A 20301-nucleotide genomic window follows, 5' to 3' on the forward strand; every position below is an offset into this window, starting at 1 on the left:
TATATACATATATATGTGTATATGTATATATATACATATATATGTATATGTGTGTATATATATATACGTATATATGTATATATATATATGTATATATATATGTATATATATATACGTATATATATATGTGTGTATATATATATATATATATGTGTATATATATATATATATATACACATATATATATACGTATATATATATATAGCAATTGGGGTTAAGCGACTCGCCCAAAGTCACACAGCTAGTGAGTGTTATGTGTCTGAGGCAGGATTTGAACTCAGGTCCACCTGACTCAAGGGCCAGTGCTCTATCCGCTGTGCTATCTAGCTGCTTCTCAATTGTTTTTTTTAGTTAACTCTTTAGAGTTCTCTAAAAAATCCATTGTATCATATACAAAAGTGATAGTTTTGTTTCTTCTTTGCCTATGCTTATTCCCTTAATTTATTTTTGTTTTCTTATTGCTATTGTTAGCATTTCTAGTACAGTATTGAGTAGACATCCTTGTTTCACTGCTGATCTTATTGGAAAGGCTTCTAGCTGTCCTCAGTATAGATAATGTTAGCTCTTGGTTTAGATAGGTACTACTTGTCATTTTTAGAAAAATCTCCATTTCTTCTTTTTCTTTCTAGTGTTTTTGACAGGAATGGTATTGCATTTTGTCAAAAGCTTTTTCTGTATCTATTGAAATGATGTGATTTTTGTTGTTTTTATTATTATTATGATCTTTTATGCTTATAGTTTTCCTAATATTGAATCAATCCTGCCCATTCTAAATTCAGCCTGGTTACAACGTGTGATCTTTGTGGTACATTGCTGTAGTCTCCTTGTTGGTATTTTAAGGTTTTTTTGTATCAATATTCATTAGAGAAGTTGGTCTATACATACATTTTTCTTTCTCTACTTTGACTTTCCCTGTTGGTATTCAAGACCATATTTGTGTCATAGAAATAATTTTGTGGGTCCCCTTCTTTATCTATTTTTTCAAACAATTTATATACTATTGGAATTAAATGTTTATTAAATATTTGGTAGAATTCACTTGTAAATCCATCTGGTTCTGTTTTTTCCCCCTTTGAGACTTCAATTATGAGTCGTTTAATTTATTTTTCTAAAGTAGGATTATCTAAGTATTATTTTCTTGCTTTGCTAGTCTGGGCAACATTTTTGTAAATATTCATCCATTTCATTTAGATTCTATTTCACTGCCATAAAGTTGGGCAAAAGAGCTCCTAAAACTGCTTTTATTTCTTCCTCATTTGCTGTAAATTCACTTTTTAAACTTGTGATACTGATAATTTGATTTTCTTCTTTTTAAAAATCAAATTAACTGATGGGCTTGTTGATTTTTATAAATAGCACCTAGTTTTATTTATTGGATCATTTTTTAATACTTTCAATTTTGTTGATCTCTCCTTTGATTTTCAGTGTTTCTATTCTGCAGTTTAAAGGGGGAGGGTTATTTGGTGGTTTTCTAGTTTTTTGGCTGTATGCCCAATTCATTGATTTGCTCTTTCTCTCTTTTTTGATATAAATATTTAGAGATATAAATTTTGCCTTAAGTACTGCTTTGGCTGCATCCCAGAGAGTTTAGTATGTTGTGTCATTGTTTTCGTTAGCTTTAATGAATTACTTATTATTTCTTTTATTTGCTCTTTGACATACCCATTCTTTAGTATGTTATTTTTAGTTTCCTATTAATATTTCATCCAAGCTTTACTGAATATAATATTTATTGCATTATGGTCAGAAAAAGATGTATTAAATATTTCTGATTTTCTGCATTTGTTTGTGAGGTTTTTATGCCTTAATAGATGGCCAATTTTTGTGAAAGTGCCATGTACAGCTGGGAAATAGGTGTTGTTGCTATTGTTCAATCATTTTAGTACTGTCCACTCATTGGGACCCCATTTGTGGTTTTCTTGGCAAAGATACTGGAGTGGTTTGCCATTTCCTTCTTCAGCTCATTTTATAGACAAAGAAACTGAGACAGACAGTGTTAAATGACTTGCTCAGGGTCATATAGCTAATGAGTGTCTGATTTGAACTCAGGTCTTCCTGGATCCACACTTGGTGCTCTATCCACCATACCACCTAACTGCTTTAGAAATAGGTATACCTTTTGGGATAAAGACCTAGAAATGGTATTGTTGGGTCAAAGGATGTGAACATTTTTATAGCCCTTTGGGCATAGTTCCAAAGTGCTCTTCAGAATGGTTGGATCAGTTCTCAACACCATCAACAATGCATTAGTATTCCAATTTTATCACATCTTCTCATCTTTTCCTGTTTTGCCATGTTAGCCAATCTGATAGGTGTGATGCGGTACCTCAGGGTTGTTTTGATTTGCATTTCTCTAATTAATAGTGATTTAGAGCATTTTTTCATATGACTATATAGGTAGCTTTAATTTCTTCATCTGAAAACTGTCTGTTCATATCCTTTGACCATTTATGAACTGAGGAATGACTTATATTCTTATAAATTTGACTTAGTTCTCTATATATTTTAGAAAGGAGGCCCTTATTAGAGATACTGGTTGTAAAAATTCTTTCCCAGTTTTTTTCTTCCCTCCTAATCTTGGCTGCATTGGCTTTGTTTCTGCAAAAACTTTTCAATTTAATGTAATCAAAATTATCCATTTTGTATTTCATAATGTTCTCTATTTCCTGTTTGGTCATAAATTCTTCTGTTGTCCATAAATCTGACAGGTAAACTATTCCTTGCTCTCCCAGTTCGCTTATAGTATCAGCCTTTATAACTAAATCATGTACCCATTTTGACCTTATCTTGGTATAAGGTGTAAGATGTTGTTCTATGCCTAGTTTCTGCCATACCATTTTCCAGTTTTCCCAGCAGTTTTTGTCAAATAGTGAGTTCTTATCCCAGAAACTGGAGCCTTTGGGTTTATCAAATAGTGGATTACTGTAGTCATTGACTACTGTGGCTTGTGTACCCAACCTATTCCACTGATCCACCACTCTATTTCTTAGCCAATGTCAAGTAGTTTCAAGGATTCTTCTAGCCTACTTTTTGACTTTGTACTTTATGTTAAGTGCTGGGCTCTGTGTACTTCTGGAGGGATGTCTAGCTTGAGCTTCTGTCCTTTTATATCTTTCTGATGGGTTCACAGGTCAGTCTGGAGGACTGTAAGTTTTTAGTACCTCCAAAGTGGTGTTCCTCAGAGAGACATCTGTTCACTGCCTCTTAGTCTGAACTCTGAAAGTTCCTGACTAAAATTTGTGTCTGTTGGCTTGTATGTGGTTGGATTTTGGTAGACAGCTACTGGATTCAGTCATTGGGAGGTTTTGTGGATTTAGAGCAATGGAATTGCTGCCACTTGTTTAATCTGAGACTTCCAAATTATGCCGTTGCAGGCTTTCTTGTTGGGTGAAAGGCTAGAACTGAGGTGATGCTCTGCTCCTGGGCTCAGAGCCACACAGCTACATTTCTGGACTTTGTACTTTTCTCAGTATAAGCTAGGGCCCATGTTTGTTTGTATCTGCTCCACTCTGCCCCACATCTGTGACCCAGAACTGGGTAACAAGACAACAGAACTGTCACATTGCTCTTGTTCCGTCACCCAGTGCTAATCCAGGGATCTCTCAGGATTTCTTCCCACCCTGATGCTCTGTCTTGGTTGTCTTTGTATCTCTAGATGTTGGAATGTTCCTAACCACAGCCACGGTGGTGCATTCCTGTTCAGCCCCCATCTCCAATGTCCACAGACCTCTTTGTCTCCCTAAGTTGCCTTGAGCTGGAAAAGTGACTCATGACCTTTACTTAGCATTCTCAAATAGGTCTGCTGATTGTTCTTGGTCCTTGGTGGGGGAGTGTTGGGCCAGCTAGACAAAAAAGGTTCCCCTCGTTCTGCCTCTCGATTCTGCCTCCAGTGCCTTTTTATTTCAAGGAAAAGGAGAACAGTTTTGTGGGTCTGTAGCCTTTGGTTATTGTCCCCATTCTTAATTTTTAAAGTTGTTAAAATATGAGAGCAAGTGGCTGAGTAGAATGCTTTATATTTCTCTGTGAAAAATAAGTAGAAGTTAATTAAGTTTTTTTTTTACTTAAGTAGCCCTTGATTATTTTTTTCCTGTGGTTCAGTGGCTTTCAATAAAAATATGCTTCCCTACTCCTCACTAGGAATAAGTAATAAGGATATTGGCATGTATTCGGAAGATTGCGGCTCTGTTCTTATTAAATGGAACCACTGAGGTATGCTATTTTTTTTTTGGTACTACTATTATTTAGCCTAGTGTTTGTCAGGAACACACAGCAATAGAAGAGTTAATAGCATTGCCAGCAAAATTAAAGGCTCATTGGGTTGGAATTCTGATTCTATATAATAGTTAGCATATAGAATATCTAAAGAAAATTAATTTACTTTTAGTTTCCAGTTGTTTGCCACCACCACCCAAAAAAAGCTGCCTATAAATATTTTTGCACATATAAGTAGTTTTCCTCTTTCTTTAATCTCTTTGGGTATCTCAAAGGGTATGCATAATTTATGTAATTTGGGAGCCTATTTCTAAAGAACCCATTAATTAGACAATGGTTGAACAGACTATAAGTACTGTCAGTTCTGCCTTCCTAAAAATCACTTGCACTATGCAAGATTGTGTAATAAAAACCATAGGGCTTAGGGGGAAAATGGGGTTAGAAATACTTAGAAACTTTATTAGTGACACATTTTAAAAAAAGATAGGAACCTAATAACAAGGAAGCACAGTTTTATATATGTTAAATGGCTAGGAAATACATGAAGAGTACATAAGTAAAGGTGGCACCAGCAACTTTGGGCTGTTGCTCCACCTATGCCCCACTTCCCATGGGGACAGGCAAAGTCTAGGGCTATGGGTGAGAGAGGAGGCCTCACCAGGCTGGGACCATGAGGGAAGAGTCAGCGTGGGATATGGAGTGCATGGGTGTGGACCAGACCTCCTATACTCATAGCTCCTACTGTACTAGAGGATGTATGATAAATATGACACTTTACTTTGAAAAAGGCCTGAAGTTTGCTTGTGAAATTGGGCTTTAGAAAAGTTGTACCTCTAAGTTACTGTGAGGTAGGGCAGTTTTCTGCCTTCTTGCTGTTGTTTCTTGCAGATGAAATTGCGCATAAGCAAACATGCAGAATCCTTGGGAATAAATTCATGTTTTCAAAACAAGCATTATAGTGGAAATGATTATATTTGAAGAGAATGGGATATTGTTATGCCACAAGAAATGATAAAGGGAATGGTTCCTGAGAAATCTGGTGAGACGTATGAACTGAAGTGAGCAGAACCAGGAGACCAATTTATCAAAACCAGACAAACAAAACCAAAAACCCAACAGCATAGTAAAGACAAACAATTTTGAAAGATTGATGAACTTTTAGTGCAATGATCAACCATTCCAGAGGACTGATGATAAAGTATGATACCCACCCCTACAGAGAGATGATGGACTCAAAGTATGGAATGAAACATATATTTTTTGGGAAATGGCTAATGCAGGAATTTGTTTGCTCGACACTGCAAGTTTGTTATGAGGGTCCCTGTACCATCAACAATGAGGAGTAGGTGGGAAGACAGGTAGGAGGGAGAGAAAATAGATTTTTATTAATTGGAAAAAATTTTAAGTGAAATGGAAAAAAGCGAACATCCTTTGAACTGTTCTTTTATATATGCATCTTCATAGAGAAGAAAAAATTCCTTTGAGTCTCCTGAATCTGCTATGAAGAGGATTTAATCACCCATGCCATTATCTGCTCTCTCTTCTTGACCAATGTGTCAGCTGTCATAAAAATGTCCAGTCACGTATTAAATTCAGCCATAGGAATTGTTGTTGCCCTCATATGGAAGTCAATTTTTTTATGTAAAAAGTCAAACAAACTGTATACTTGATGCTACTATAGTTTAGACACTGATATTTCCTTGTGACTGGAAACTCAGTAATTGTTTTTATGTTTGTCATTTGTACAATTCTTTACTTATATCCAAGACAGTAGGATCTTATATTTAGAGCAAGATGGGACCTTAGAGATCTTTTAATATCAGATCATAAAAAATCATGTACAGTTTTGTTTTGTTTTTTACAATTGGGGTTAAGTGACTTACCCAGAGTCACAGCTAATAAGTGTCAAGTGTTTGGTCTGAGGTCGGATTTGAACTCACGTCCTCCTGACTTCAGGGCCAGTGCTGTATATAGTGTGCCACCTAGCTGCTCCATAAAAAAATCAGAGATATGATCACAAGAATCAGAGATTTAGAACTAGAAGGGACCCCAAAGACCACCAATCAAACCTTCTTCGTTTACTGATGAGGAAAATGAAGTTTAGAAAGGCTGGATTATTTGCCCAAAGTTGTTTCAGTCAGGTCTGACTCCTCATGACCCCATTTGGGGTTTTCTTGGCAAAGATATTGCCATGCTTTGCCATTTTCTTCTCCAGTTTGTTTTACATATGAGGAAACTGAGGTAAACAGGGTTAAGTGACTTGCCCAGGGTCACACAGCTAGTAAATGTCTGATGCCACATCTGAACTCAGGAAGATAAGCTGTCCTCACTCCAGGCCCACCATCCACTGAGCTACAACATAATGCTTCAATAGCTGTGCCTACTTGTGGAAGCTTTTTCTCCATTTCTAACTCCCTGTTAACTGTTAATAATGATGATAACAATAATTGTATTTAGAGGCATGGCTCTTCCATTTTCCTTGTTCTCTACTCTGAACTACCTGTAAGTCTTTTGGGTAATGCATTTTGGGCTAGGGTACTGTATCTTAGGAGTTAATTTAGTGACTCTTGTGAGACAGTAAGCTGGAATGGGCTGGCTCCTGCATCCCACTGAATACGAGGTATGTATGTAATATATAAAAACAAATGGTGCAGATCATAAGTGCTCTAGGAATTCAGAGAAGGACAAGAGCAGAATGGGCTGGAGTTATTGGGAGTGGTGGAGAAGGAGGAATTTGAGGTAAAACTTGAAGGATGAGTATGATTTGGATAGGTAAAGTCTGGAGTGGGAATAAGTATGGCAGGTTTGTAGGGCATTGAGGAGACTGATCTGGGCACTCGTAGGGAACAAAGTTGAATGAGTGTGGTGGGGATAGGTTGTGAAGGAATCTAAAAACGCAGTCTGAGTTTGGGACTTAACTTGTGGACAATGGAGATGATAACAGCTGTAAAAAGATAGTTAGTATAATATTTGGTACATAGTAAGCACTCTATAAATATTCATTCCCTTTCTCTTTTCTTATTCCCCCCGAAGGCAGCCCCAGTTAGGATTTGAAAGAACAGGACATGGTGGAAAGAACAGCCACAAGACATATGGCCTTGAGATACTTTCTAACTGTGTGACTGTGGGCTAATTTGTGACCACATGTATGCTGTTTACTTAGGTTTCAAACATTAGTTTCAAAGCTCATAAGATAGAACGATTTACACGAACTTGGGGATTTTTATATATACTTCAGAATTTTCACAGCTAGGGATTTTAAATGCTACTCAACAGAAACACTTCCTGCACCCAATTTTGCACAGAAGGGAGGCTAAATCAGCAGAAAGTTTGACACGATATGTATGTGTCAGGCATAAAGCATGATATGATAAGATCACATATTCTAGAGTGCTAGACTTAGAATCAGGAAGACCTGTATTCAAATCTTGCCTCAGACACCTGTCTGACTTGGGGCAAGACAAACGTGAACCTCAGTTTCCTCATCTGCAAAATGGGGATAATACTTGCATTTTAATCACCTTGAAAGGTGACTATAAGGTTTTAGTTAGATAATACATATAAAGCATTTTGCAAACTTTAAAGCACTATCATCCTTTATTTCTTATCAGTTGTTCTGCTTGGTTTTGACTTCATAATCATCATGTGTTTACCACCTCCACACCCCACCAGCTGGGTACTTTCTGAAGGAGCCCCCTGCCCCCTTTCAGTTTCTTTTTATATATTGTCTTCCTCCATTAGATTGTAATCTCATTGAGGCCAGGGACTGACTTTCTTTTTCTTATATGTAGCACCAGCCCTTAGCATAGTGCCTAGCACATAATAGTCACTTAATAAATGTTTATTGACTATTGACTATTGTTGACTATCAGTGTGGAGAATATTACTGTATTTTTACTTTTTATATTTGGCATGAGAGTTCTTCATGCCTTAAGGGCCTTTTGGGAATTTAAAGTGGCCCAAAAGACATGAAATAGGTGGAATTTTAGTGTGTTATGGGTCTTTAACATATGGAGGTTGTACATCTGGAGCAGACAATAGAAATGAATGAGTTGGGCCAAAAATTGAAAAGGAAGAAGTCAGTGGGCTGGATTGCTTTCTGAAAATTGCAGCTCTATCAATATCAATAATCTACTGTTGTTTCTGAATGGCTATATGAGACATGTAATACAACAGTCTCTAAAGAACTGACAATGAGTATTGCAGAAAAGGCAATGGAAAGGCACCTGGTGGTCATGAGCAGGCTGAAGTGTACGACCAATGAGGAACTTTGAAGGAAAACAGTAAGAGATATCACCCTAGAAATGTTAAATAGGAAGATATGAGGGGCTGGCCAGGTGGCAGGGTGAGATATGAGAGGTGGACAGCCAGAATGCTCCATTGGTGTCCTTGTGACATGAAGAGAAATCAAAGAAGGCCTCAGCTTGTTGGGTAGACACCCTGTGATGAACTCGAGGATGACATGAAGAGGAGGAACAGGGCTGGCCAGGAATGATTGTGATCTGTGAGGTAGGAGGGCATATCCTCATTGCTGAGAACACACAAATCCATTTGAATATTGAGCACACATGCTTATTGTGTTTGCTCAGTCGTCCCTTGTCTACCTGAGGAAAAATGTCTATTTATTTATTAATTTTTCCTTCCTCAAGGTAGTATGTTAAACATTTAAATTCTAGAAAGTAAAGAGACAAAGGAATTCCAGTGTTGTTGTTCAGTCCTGTCTGATTCTTTGTGACCTCATTTGGGATTTTCTTGGCCATTTCCTTCTCCAGATCATTTTACAGATGAGGAAACTGAGGCAAACAGGGTTAAGTGACATTCCCAGCGTCACACAACTGGTAAGTGCCTGAGGCCAGATTTGAACTCAGAGAGGACTCTTCCTAACTCCAGGCCCAACATTCTATCCACTATACTATGTAGCTACTCCAGATTCCAGTACCTAAAAATGAACTAAATTAAACAATTAATTAAATAAAAATTATTAAATAAATTAATAATAAAAGCTAGCAGCTATATGGCACTTTTAAGATTTGCAAAGTGCTTTACAAATATTTTCTTATTGATCCTCACAATAACCTTGGGAGGTAAGTACTATTATTATCCTTATTTTAGGAAACTGAGGCAGACAGAGGTTAAGTGACTTGTCTGGGGTCACACAGATTAGCTAGTAAGTAGCAGGATTTGAACTCAGTCCTTCTTGACTCTAGTTCAGTGTTCTATCCACTGGACCACCTTATTGTCTCTAGTATTAACAGCAGTGGGACAGCTAGGTGGCACAGTGGATAGAGTACCAGGCCTGGAGTCAAATCTGAGTACAAATCCAGCCTCAGACACGTACTAGCCATATGACCTTAGGGAAGTCACTTAACCCAGTTTACCTCAGTTTCCTCATCTATAAAATGAGCGGGAAAAAGAAATGGCAAAACATGCCAGTATCTTTGCCAAGAAGACCCCAAATGGGGTCACAAAGAGTTGGACATGATTGAAAAATGGCTGAACAACAACAACAAAAATTAGCCATAGTACTTAGAATCATAGAATTGTAGAATCCTTGAATTTTAGAGCTGGAAGGATTCTTAGAGAATCTTAGAGAACCTCATCTACCTCTCCAAATTCTTTGTTTTTAAGAACAACAATAAAATACTGCTTAGTTGGGGAAGCTATTGATCCTGTATCCTGATTTATAGTGTCAGTACATGAAGGATTTTAAAAACATCACAAAACAAAGTGCTCTAGAGTTTGATAAATAGAATGTTGTCTTCCTAAAAACTCATGCTTAACACTGGTCTTGGGCTGAGTGTTAAGGACTTTTCCAGAGATGATGGATGAACATACTGTCTTAAAGCAAAGGAAACAGAACAGGTGTGAAATTGTACAGATCACACTGTAGGAAGGAAATAAATTTTGTTTGGTACCTTTTACTGTTCACAACACCATCTGTCATTAAAAAAAAAAATTTATCAGGAAAGAAAATGAGAATTCCTGTCCCTTGGATTTAAAGTGAGTCCCAAACTCACTTCTAACATTATTTTGCTAAAAGTGATTCCACTACAGCTATCTCAGTAGGCATTACCACTGCATATGCCCACCTTGGAGAAATAAGATTTTTGTTTGATTTTTCCATGATTTCCATGGGAGATTATCAATCTGCATTTTTTAATTAGTTTATTGTCTGAAAATTGTTCATCAGATACCAACTACCATAGTTCATAAAAGTCACTATAAAAAAATAAGGTGCAGAAGATAAATAGAGTATAAAAGTGAGTTCTAATAAGTTGTGGATTATCTATAATAGTGACATATAAATAGATGAGTAAAATAAAAAAAAACTCAGGCAACAATATGGAAAAATAACATGAGATGCAAAGGAATTTAGGTGTGTAGATTCTTTGAAAAGGCAATCAGTTGGGTCTCCATAACACCATGGGGTAAATTTTCAGTGCTCAGTTGAACCACATTGCTCCCATTAACATTAATGAGAGTTGGGTTGCTAACTCCCTCTGTGCAATACTGAAACCTATCCTTTCGAACTCTGCAAATTAAAGTCAAAATGAAACGTTAATTGTATGCTGAGAAGGTTGGTGTTTAACAAGGGCTCTTGCCCCCTGGCTTCAGTGTATCCCATTTAGCTTCAAAGGTGGCATAGTTCTTATGTATTGTGTTCAAATTGTATCTTATGATGCCCCTGAATGATTGAAGGCATACTTCTATACCATTATTATTAAATGTGCTAGCTCTTCATTGGCATTTACAAAATTGAAGCATGCTCATAATGATAAAAAGTTAAAGGAAAGAATGTGTTGTTTTTGTTGTTCAGTCATATCCAACACTTTGTGACTCCATTAGGGGTTTTCTTGGCAAAGACACTGGAGTGGCTTGCCATTTTCCTTTCCAGCTCATTTTACAGATGAGAAACTGAAGCAAATAGGGTTAAGTGACTTACCCAGGGTCACATAGCTAGTAGATGTTGAGGCCATATTTGAACCTGGGAAGAGTAGTCTGTCTGACTCCAGGTCCAGTGCTCACTGCGCAATCTAGCTGCCCAAAGAAAAGAATATCGTTCTAAAAAGCCAAAAGCACCCCCCCTTTTTTTTTTTGATGAGGCAATGGGGTTAAGTGACTTGCCCAGGGTCACACAGCTTGTAAGTGTCAGCTGTCTGAGGCTGGATTTGAACTCAGTTCCTCCTGACTCCAAGGCTGGAGCTCTATCCACTGTACCACCTAGCTGGCCCAACACCTTTTAATCTTAATTAGAAATACCCAGGGATCACTGTTCAAATGGTAAGCATCAAGGAAGAAGAATAATGGCATCTGCTTCCATATATAGATAGTGCTTTAAGCTTTTTTTAAAAAATATTTTCCTCCCAAAAAGTTGGTGAGATAAGTATTGTATTCCTATTTTCAACTTACAAGTGAAGAAACTGAGGCTGTGAGAGATTGGAAGACTCCCCTGGGGCCACACAGCTAGTAAGTTACAGAGCTGGGGTTAGAACACTGTCTCTTAACTATAGTTTCATTGTCTTTTCCTCTAGAACAAGAAGCTGAATGAAGTTGTTGGGAAATTGTGATCTTCAACACTGGCATTGTTTAGAAAGGAGGTTCACCTGTCACAAAGGTGCAGCATTGCAGCTCAGCCTGTTACAGCCTGAATGTGTTGGAAGTCTAGGTGGGAGACACCTTAGCTGGAGTTATTTCTATTACGCTGAGCAGCCGCTGGAAGAACTTGGTTATATTTGCTAGAAGGCTGATGCATGCAATGTTAGGCTGCTAGTGGCAGTGACCATATTGGGGTTTGTGACATGTTCAGAGAGGACTAGCACCTTTTGAAGGCTTACTGAGCCCTTTTCAGGGTTGCTCATCCACCCTTTATATCCACCCAATTCACCCAGCTCTCACGTGTGGCTCCAAGAAGGTGTAAGTCGTGCAACGGCCACATTCTGGTAAAACCATCTTGGCAAAAGTGCTAAACCAGTTTGAGGGTAATCAATGGGTCTCAAACCTGTCAGTGACTTAGAGATATGTCTATCTCAAGCGTGTGAAGATATTCCCCATTGGAATGGGCAGATGAGAACAATTTGTTCCAATAGACCATGAAGGTGAGTAGAGCAGGCTCTGGGGAGCACTTAGAGCTTGATCAGGCATCAAAGATGCCAAGGTCATCCACTAAGCCATCACAGTTATCCTGGATTTTGTCTTGCCACTGGACTTTGATGACTCTGGAAGAGAGAGTGAGGCTGACAGCTTTGTGCAACTCTGCCTCACTTAAACCCAATTCATTGGAAAGTCAAGACGTCACCCTATGATGTCATTGGTCCTCTCCAAAAAATGAAGAAATAACAACTTGGATAATATAGTAGAGCCATGGAGAAAGTCCCTTGTATTTTCTCTTTATGGCTAGGCATTCTATTATTGACTTGTTGACTAAAAAATGGGAGAATCTATTGATTATTAATCTTAGGCTCTTTAGAACTGTTGTTTATGATGTTTATCTGTGTATGTATGGAAAGAGGAGCTCCAGAAGAGAATAACAGTAATGTGGAAAAGAGGAGAGGATTATTATAGTCTATTAGTATAGTCTTAGAGAATTGTACTGAGAAATTAAATGACGTGCCCTATAAATATCAAGGGAAGATTTGAATTCAGGTCTTAGCTTTGAGGTTGGCTTTCTGTCTATCCACTGTGCAAATTGCCTCTCTTGGTTATAGAAAAAAACACTGGAAACATCCCCTCCCCATTTTATGTTAGTCATTATTTTCTACCAGTTTTTTTTCCAGAGTTGAAAATCTGTGGCAAAAATTTGGTATCTGCTCTTTCTCTTCCCCTTTATCATCCCTTGTCCAGACAGTGGATAGCAGGAGAAAAGAAGAGGAGGGGCAGGAGGCAGCTAGTTCACTAGATAACACATACACTAGATAATCAGCCCTTAGACAATCAAGTGTTGGCTATATATCATTTATTCTAAATTATGAAGGGCCCAATATGAGAGTCTTAGTAACTGGTAGTCAAGGAGTATGGGGAGTCAAGCAGGATGACTTCAAGAGTCTATTCTGACAAACTCTTGGGAGGCAATCTGTTTCAGATTCTCTGCTTTCTCTGAACAAGTCACTGCCTCCAATTCCCTTCCATGTTTGCTGACTGGCTCTCACTAAGGGAAGAAGTAGAAAAAGGTTTAGTAGCATCAATCTTAACCCAGAGGAGTTAAATGTGATAGAAAGACATCTGTTGAATGTGAGATAGATCAAAGAGATGTCTAGAACTATAAAGGTGAATGGATCACAGTATATTGGAACTAGGAAGGAGTTAAATCCAAATCCCTTCATGTTTCAGGTGAGGAAACTGAGGCTTAGAAAGGTGAAATAACCTACCCAAGACATTCAATGAATATTAGGCACTAGTGCATTGGATTCTAAGTTTCAGGAACATTTTAGAAGTCTGGCTTTGCTTTTCACTGATTATTCACGTCCCATTTTCCTGAACAATGTTGCACAGCCACTCCAATGGAATTATAGAAGGAAGAGTAGGCAGATGTGTAGAGGATGATGAGAATTTACGGTTGTAAATAAGCCAAACTCCTAAATAATAGACCCCCCTCTTCTTGTAGTAGGAAAATTTTGACTCAAGCCTGCTAAGACAGTTGTGTGCTAGAGAGCTGGGTTCTCAGGGTCCATAGGTAGTTGAATGTTGAGACTATAACTGAGGGCCATCACTGTAGCCTAAGTGATATTAAGTATGACTTAGCTTGGGGGGGGGTTAATTAGAATGTGTAGAAAATATCATGAGTGCTCAGTAGACAGCATTTAAAATCCTTCCAGCTAAATAACTGGAATAGAGAGCCAAAAGTAAGGAGAATCTCTCAGGAGACTCTTCCCTCTACCCTTATCCAAAGTATTCTTGAACACATTAATGTACTGTAGGTGGAGCTGTGAATTGGTCCAGCCATTCTGGAAAGCGTTTTGGAACTGTGCCTAAAATGTTACTAAGCTGACCAAATGATATGGCTACTAGCCTTATACTCAAAGAAAGAGGAAAAAGAACCATATGTACAAAAATATTCATAGCAGCTCTTTTTGTGTGTGGTAGCAAAGTATTGGAAACCAAGGGGATGTTCATCAATTGGGAAAACCTGAAAAAATTATGGTATATTAAAATAATGAAATTCTGTTATGCTATAAGAAATGATAAAGGGGATAGTTTCAGAGAAACCTGGAAAGACTTGTATGAATTGATGTAGAGTGAAGTGAGTAGAACCAGGAAAAACATTTGTATATTAACAATGAAACTGAAGACAACTTTAAAAGACTTTTTTGAAGTGTGCTCAATGCAATATCACTCACCATGATTCCAGAGGTTGGTCGTACCTATCTCTTGACAGAGAGGAGATACCCTGATGGTACAGAATGAGGCATATATATTTTTTTGGACATGGCCAACATGGGAATTTGTGTTGATTCACTGCATATTTGTTTAAAAGGTTTTCTTTTCCTTCTTTTTCCCCTTGAGTAGCGTAAGGGGCGGGGGAAGAAGAGAGAAAGAAAATAGACTTTTATTCTTGAAGAAAATTAATTTAATTTTTAAAAGAAACAAAACAGAAAACACCAAAGTAAGTCCGAGAAAGTCCTTTGACTTTTACCTGTGCACTATGGACTTCTGATCGACTCCTGTGGGGAAATAAGTTGGATGAGAAAGTGTTGGCTTCCTCTCCAGGGCTAATGAGTTTGTTCCTTCTTTTGTCTTCCAAACTCTTCAGGTAGTAGCTGAGTATCTTCCATGTGGATACATTTCCAAGATGATATTCCTAATGCACAGGTCTGACTGTTCTACTTTGCTACTCAAAAAGCACCAGTGACTCCCTATTGCCTCTAGGATAAAAAATGCATACTTCCTAGTTTGGCATTTAAAGACTTGACCATCTGGCTGTAGCCTAACCTTTCTGTTTCTATTATACACATCCCTACTTCATGTAGTCTCCATTCTAACCAGATAGATTTGCTTGCTGTTTCTCAAACACGACCCTCCATCTCCTGTTCTCATGACTGTGGATGCTTAGAATGCACTCCCTCCTTACTTCTGTCTAGCTTTCTTCAAAGATCAGTTCAAGCATCACATCTAACATAAGGTCTTTTTCTGATCCCCCAAACATGGTGCCACCACTTGAAATTACTTTGAATATAGTTTTTATTTATTCATATGTATACTTGTTTCCTGAGTTAGAATGTAAACTCCTTGAAGGCAGAGAATGTTTATTTTTTTTAATCCCCATCATCTGGCGCAGTGCCTGGCACATATTAGGTGCTTAATTGATACCTGTTGATTGATTAATAAATGTTTGTTGACTTGTTGAATATAAATGTCTCCTTCTGGTCATTTCTTCTTGTTCTGTCTTTCAGGAAGATCATTGTCTTTCATATTGTACTTCATTATCTATTTGAGGATATTCATTGTTACTCTCAGCCTTCCCCTCTTTGGGGCTAATAGTTCCCCTCCACATTTTGCACGTTTATTAGTTCTCTCTGAATTCTGAGATTGGATGATAACTCAGATGGCTTTGGTTATCTCATCCAGTCCTTCAGCGTCAGAGCTATCGGAATAAAACAGGCGCAGCTTCTTTGAACAGTCTCTGACCACTTTGTTGTCTATCTCAACCTGTTTTCTTGATCTCTCATACTGTGTTGCCTGCTCTGATGTTCAGATAAGCCTGGGGTGAAGAAAACAACACTGACAGCTCATGCCATTTTGATGTCTTCTGTTATTAAGCTATCCTCTTTCATTTGACAAAAGAACATTATTTCTCTTTGTCCTCTTTTTGCATTTACTATATTTTAAAGAATGGTTTGTAAGCTTGTGTCTAAGTTCAGGGACTAACATGTCAGGAAAGTAGGGATTTCTGTCATCCATGTATTTTCTTCCCTCTCTCCTGATGGACTATTTACTACAATGTGTGAGAGTCAAGCTATAAGTGAAATGATAAAGTAGGGAAATAGAAACTTTTGAAATCTCATAAATTTAAGAACAACTGCAGAACAATATAACTATTGCGTCTCAAATTTTGAATTGGATAACTATTGATTATATATTTTTCTGTTTTATATATTATATATATGTTCTGTTTTGTGTGAATTTTCCCCCTAAACATATATATATGTATACATATATATACATATATATGTATACATATATATATGTACATACATATATATATATATATATATATATATATATATTCTGTTTTATTGTGTGAAATTTTTTCCCCTAAAGCATAAATTCACTTGGGAGGGCAGTGGGGTGGGAGATCTGTAACAGGGATATTGAAAAAAGCACAGCACTAAGAGTCCAGAAGGTCTGAGTTCTAGTCCTGTTTATGCTTCCTACTGATGTGACCACAGGAAAGACATAATCTCTCTGAGACCTAGTTCAAAATAGGGATGATAATAATACCTGTTTTTTCTATACAATATGTTGTACCAAATGAAATAATGTATATGAAAGCACATTGCAAATCCTAGAGTGCTAGATACATGTAAGGAATTATTATTATAGTTTGAGAGGTTGTATACTAGTCTTGCACATGCCTTAGTTTGGTTCTGTATCCATGTATGTTAAACTAGTTTGATAGGCAGGAATGTTCCTTAGGCTAGTGCATGTGTATTGAGCTGCATTGGGTTGGACCGAGGACCTAGGCTATAGCCACTCTTGAATTTTTGGCTAATAATGATGATCAAGAAAGGTCTACAGTGGGAGCTCTGATCTCTTCTGGGTTGGGTTGGTAGAGGAAGAAGCCCATCAAAAACATAGTTTTCCTTTTTTTTGCTGTGGATTCTTTACATTTCTACAGTTGAGGTTGGGACACACTGGACCCCTCAGGACTAGTTTAAACTTGTTTAGTTTCCTTGGTATACTCCAGAGGGTTCTTTAGCTTGCTGAGTTTTTGAGCTATGAGAGTATGGAAGAGGTAGCAGAGAAAAGCTTTTTCATCTTAACAGATGGTGAAGGATTAGAATTAGTATTAGAATCCTAAAAGGATTAAGAAAGTAAGCAGAAGTACCAGCTGAGTGGGACACTTAGATGATCCAAGAGGTAAAGGGAGATTTCATGGTCATGGAGTTTGGGAACATCATGTGTTCAAGGAGGCTAATGATCTCAGGCAGTAAATAGAAAGCTGGAGCTGTCACTTAAAAACATATTGACTCTTCTCCCTCACTCCATATTTTTATTTTCCAATAGTACTCACCCCATAGAACCCTTTCTAAGTTTACGTTTTGTGACTGTAGCCCACTGTCTCCCTATTAAGAAGAAGAAAATACATTTCATCTTAACCCTATGCAACCAAGATTAGGCATCATATGGATTGATTCTAATGTCTTTTAGTCTTATTTTCCTTTATATTATTCTAGTCATCATATATATAAAATATACATCTATACATACATATTCAGATACTTCTTTCTTCATTTTCTATCAGTTCAAACAGGTCTTCCCAAGTCTCTCTGTATTTATCATATTTGTCATTCCTTTATGAGGCATTACACAATTACATGATTACAACACAATTTGTTCAGCCATTTCCCACTAGGTGGAAATCCACTTTGTTTCTAGTTTTTTCTGTTTAACTATCATAAACAACCTCTTATTTTTCTGTCTCCATCACAGTCCTTAAAAGGGACTGGTGCTAGCATTGGAAACATTGATATCCTTTGAAGATCAAAATCTAGGGGAGGGCCACAAAGAACACGCGAACAACATGGACTGAGGGAGCTGGATTTTATGATGACATTTTCCTTATTGCCAAGGATTAGTCCAAGCAGCAGCATTTTTGGTCATGGTCAGCTACATCCCATCCCCCCTAGTACCGCCCCCCTGCAAAAAAAAAACCAAACCAACAACCCTTCCCTGCAACTCATTTAAAGTCAATGAAGCTGTGGAATGATTTATGGTAATGCAGAAATCTGGGGAGCAGAATTAAAATCACTTTAAACAGACCTACGATGATAAGATCTTTGATTTAGAACTGGAAGTAACATTAGAAGTCATTTTGTCCAATCCCTGTATCTTAGAAATGAGGAATCTGAAGCCCAAAGACACAGTTCTTCTTTGTTGTTCTCCCTTTCAAGCACTGCCCATCACAGAAATGTAGTCATCTATTTTGTTTTGGTTCAGTCATTTTTCGATCATGTGTAACTCTTCGTGACCCCATTTGGGGTTTTCTTGGGAAAGATAGTGGAGTGGGTTGCCATTTCCCTCTCCAGCTCATTTTATAAATGAGGAATTGAGGCAAAGAAGGTTAAGTGACTTGCTCAGAGTCACACAGCTAGTAAGTATCTGAGGCTGTATTTGAACTCGGAAAGAGAAGTCTTCCTGAATATCTACTGTGACACCTAACTGCCCAGCTAATAACTCCCACCTCTTTATCACAAAAGCTTGACCTAATTTGAAAATTCCGATGGTATTTTGAGATATATCTTCTCCATTTTGAAATTAAATGCTGAAGAGAGTCATTTTTGTGAAAATAGAATAATAAATAATATATTACTGTATCATCCCTCCCCACCTTTATATGCTGTTAATCTTAAAATCTTTTAGGACATCTAATCTTAAGATCTTTTAGGATGTAGAGCTGTTTGCAGTGATTTATTATAACATATTCCCAAGTCGAACAAAACAGCAAATCAAACCCATTAAATATGGAAAAAGATTATTGGAAAAGGTTTTCATTGATCATACAACCCATAAAGAAAGACTGCTCCCTAATTCCCTTCTATCCTCTTGCAATGAAGCACAGGTGATTAATATTACATCTGCCTTCTGTTTAGGACCGAAGATTCAATGATGAAATTGACAAACTGACTGGATACAAGACAAAGTCATTGTTGTGTATGCCGATCAGAAACAGTGATGGGGAGATCATTGGTGTAGCACAAGCAATAAACAAAACTCCTGAGGGTGTTCCCTTCACTGATGATGACGAAAAGGTAAGACTGCACGCCTCTCCTGGGACTTACAGTACTGCATTATTACTCTTCACATAGTGAGAAGATCATTGATAATTGTCTTGAATGGAAAAGAACCGTGATTATAGGATTTCCTTATTCAAAGATGAATGATCTTTGGATCATCTCATGATAAATGAATGATTTTTTTTCCCCTGGATAGTATATTGTTGCATCAATATGGTGGAAAAGAATCATGTATACTGTGTTTTTTGGTTATACTTTGTCTATCAAAATGATCATAGGATCATATTCATAGATCTAGAGGGACCTTCAAGGTTGTTGTTCAGTCATTTTTCAGTCATGTCTGACTCTTCATGACCCCATTTGGGGTTTTCTTGGCAAAGATACTGGAGTAGTTTGCCATTTTCTTCTCTAGCTCATTTTATAGAGGAGGAAACTGATGCAAACAGGGTTAAGTGACTTGTCCAGGGTCACATAGGTAGTATCTGAGGCCATATTTGAACTCAGGTCTTCCTGACTTCATCCCCCAGGACCCTTTCCCTGCTCTATCCACTGTACCACCTAATTCAACTCTCTTTTACAGTGAGGAAACTGAGACTCAGAGGGATTTACCTAAAGTCATATAGATAATAAGTTGCAGAGCCATGATATGAACCCAATTCCTCTAATGCAAAATACACTTCTCTTTCCAAAGACAATTGGGTGAGTCAGTAATCATAGATTCAAGCCTCTGCTCTACTTATACTAGCTTTGTAACATCATGCAGGTTATTTAACCTCTCATTTTTTCCTCATCTGCAAATGTAGATAGTATATGAAATACTTTGTTGTGAGGAGCAATATAATAATATATCTAGGTCACATTTATATATAGCTTCAGATTTACAAAGCACTTTGCTCACAACAACCTGCAAGATAGGTAAAGTATTTTGTCATTATATATATAAACATATGATACCTGAAAGTCCCCATGTGCCTACTTTTGGCTACTTCCAAGTCCATGATAATCAAGGGGTAATCATCCATTTGATTCATAGCTCATGAGCCTCTATTTCCATGAAATCTCCCTTGACTAAGCAAGAATAAATCATGTGACGTAACAGCAAAGCAAAGGACATTTTCTCAAAATAGGAGGAGAGGCA

At 37.5% G+C, this 20301-nt stretch overlaps 1 protein-coding gene across 1 annotated transcript in view; it reads left to right on the top strand.

Moving 5' to 3' along the window:
- PDE11A (phosphodiesterase 11A) overlaps positions 1-20301 on the top strand; it is a 473077-nt gene that overhangs the window by 67441 nt on the left and 385335 nt on the right. The window contains 1 exon segment of the mRNA XM_020991048.2: positions 19020-19178. Within this exon segment, the coding sequence (XP_020846707.2) occupies positions 19020-19178 (159 nt within the window).

Source organism: Phascolarctos cinereus, unplaced genomic scaffold (genome assembly GCF_003287225.1).
Source record: "Phascolarctos cinereus isolate Bilbo 61053 unplaced genomic scaffold, phaCin_HiC Scaffold_726;HRSCAF=1367, whole genome shotgun sequence".
NCBI lineage: Eukaryota > Metazoa > Chordata > Mammalia > Diprotodontia > Phascolarctidae > Phascolarctos > Phascolarctos cinereus.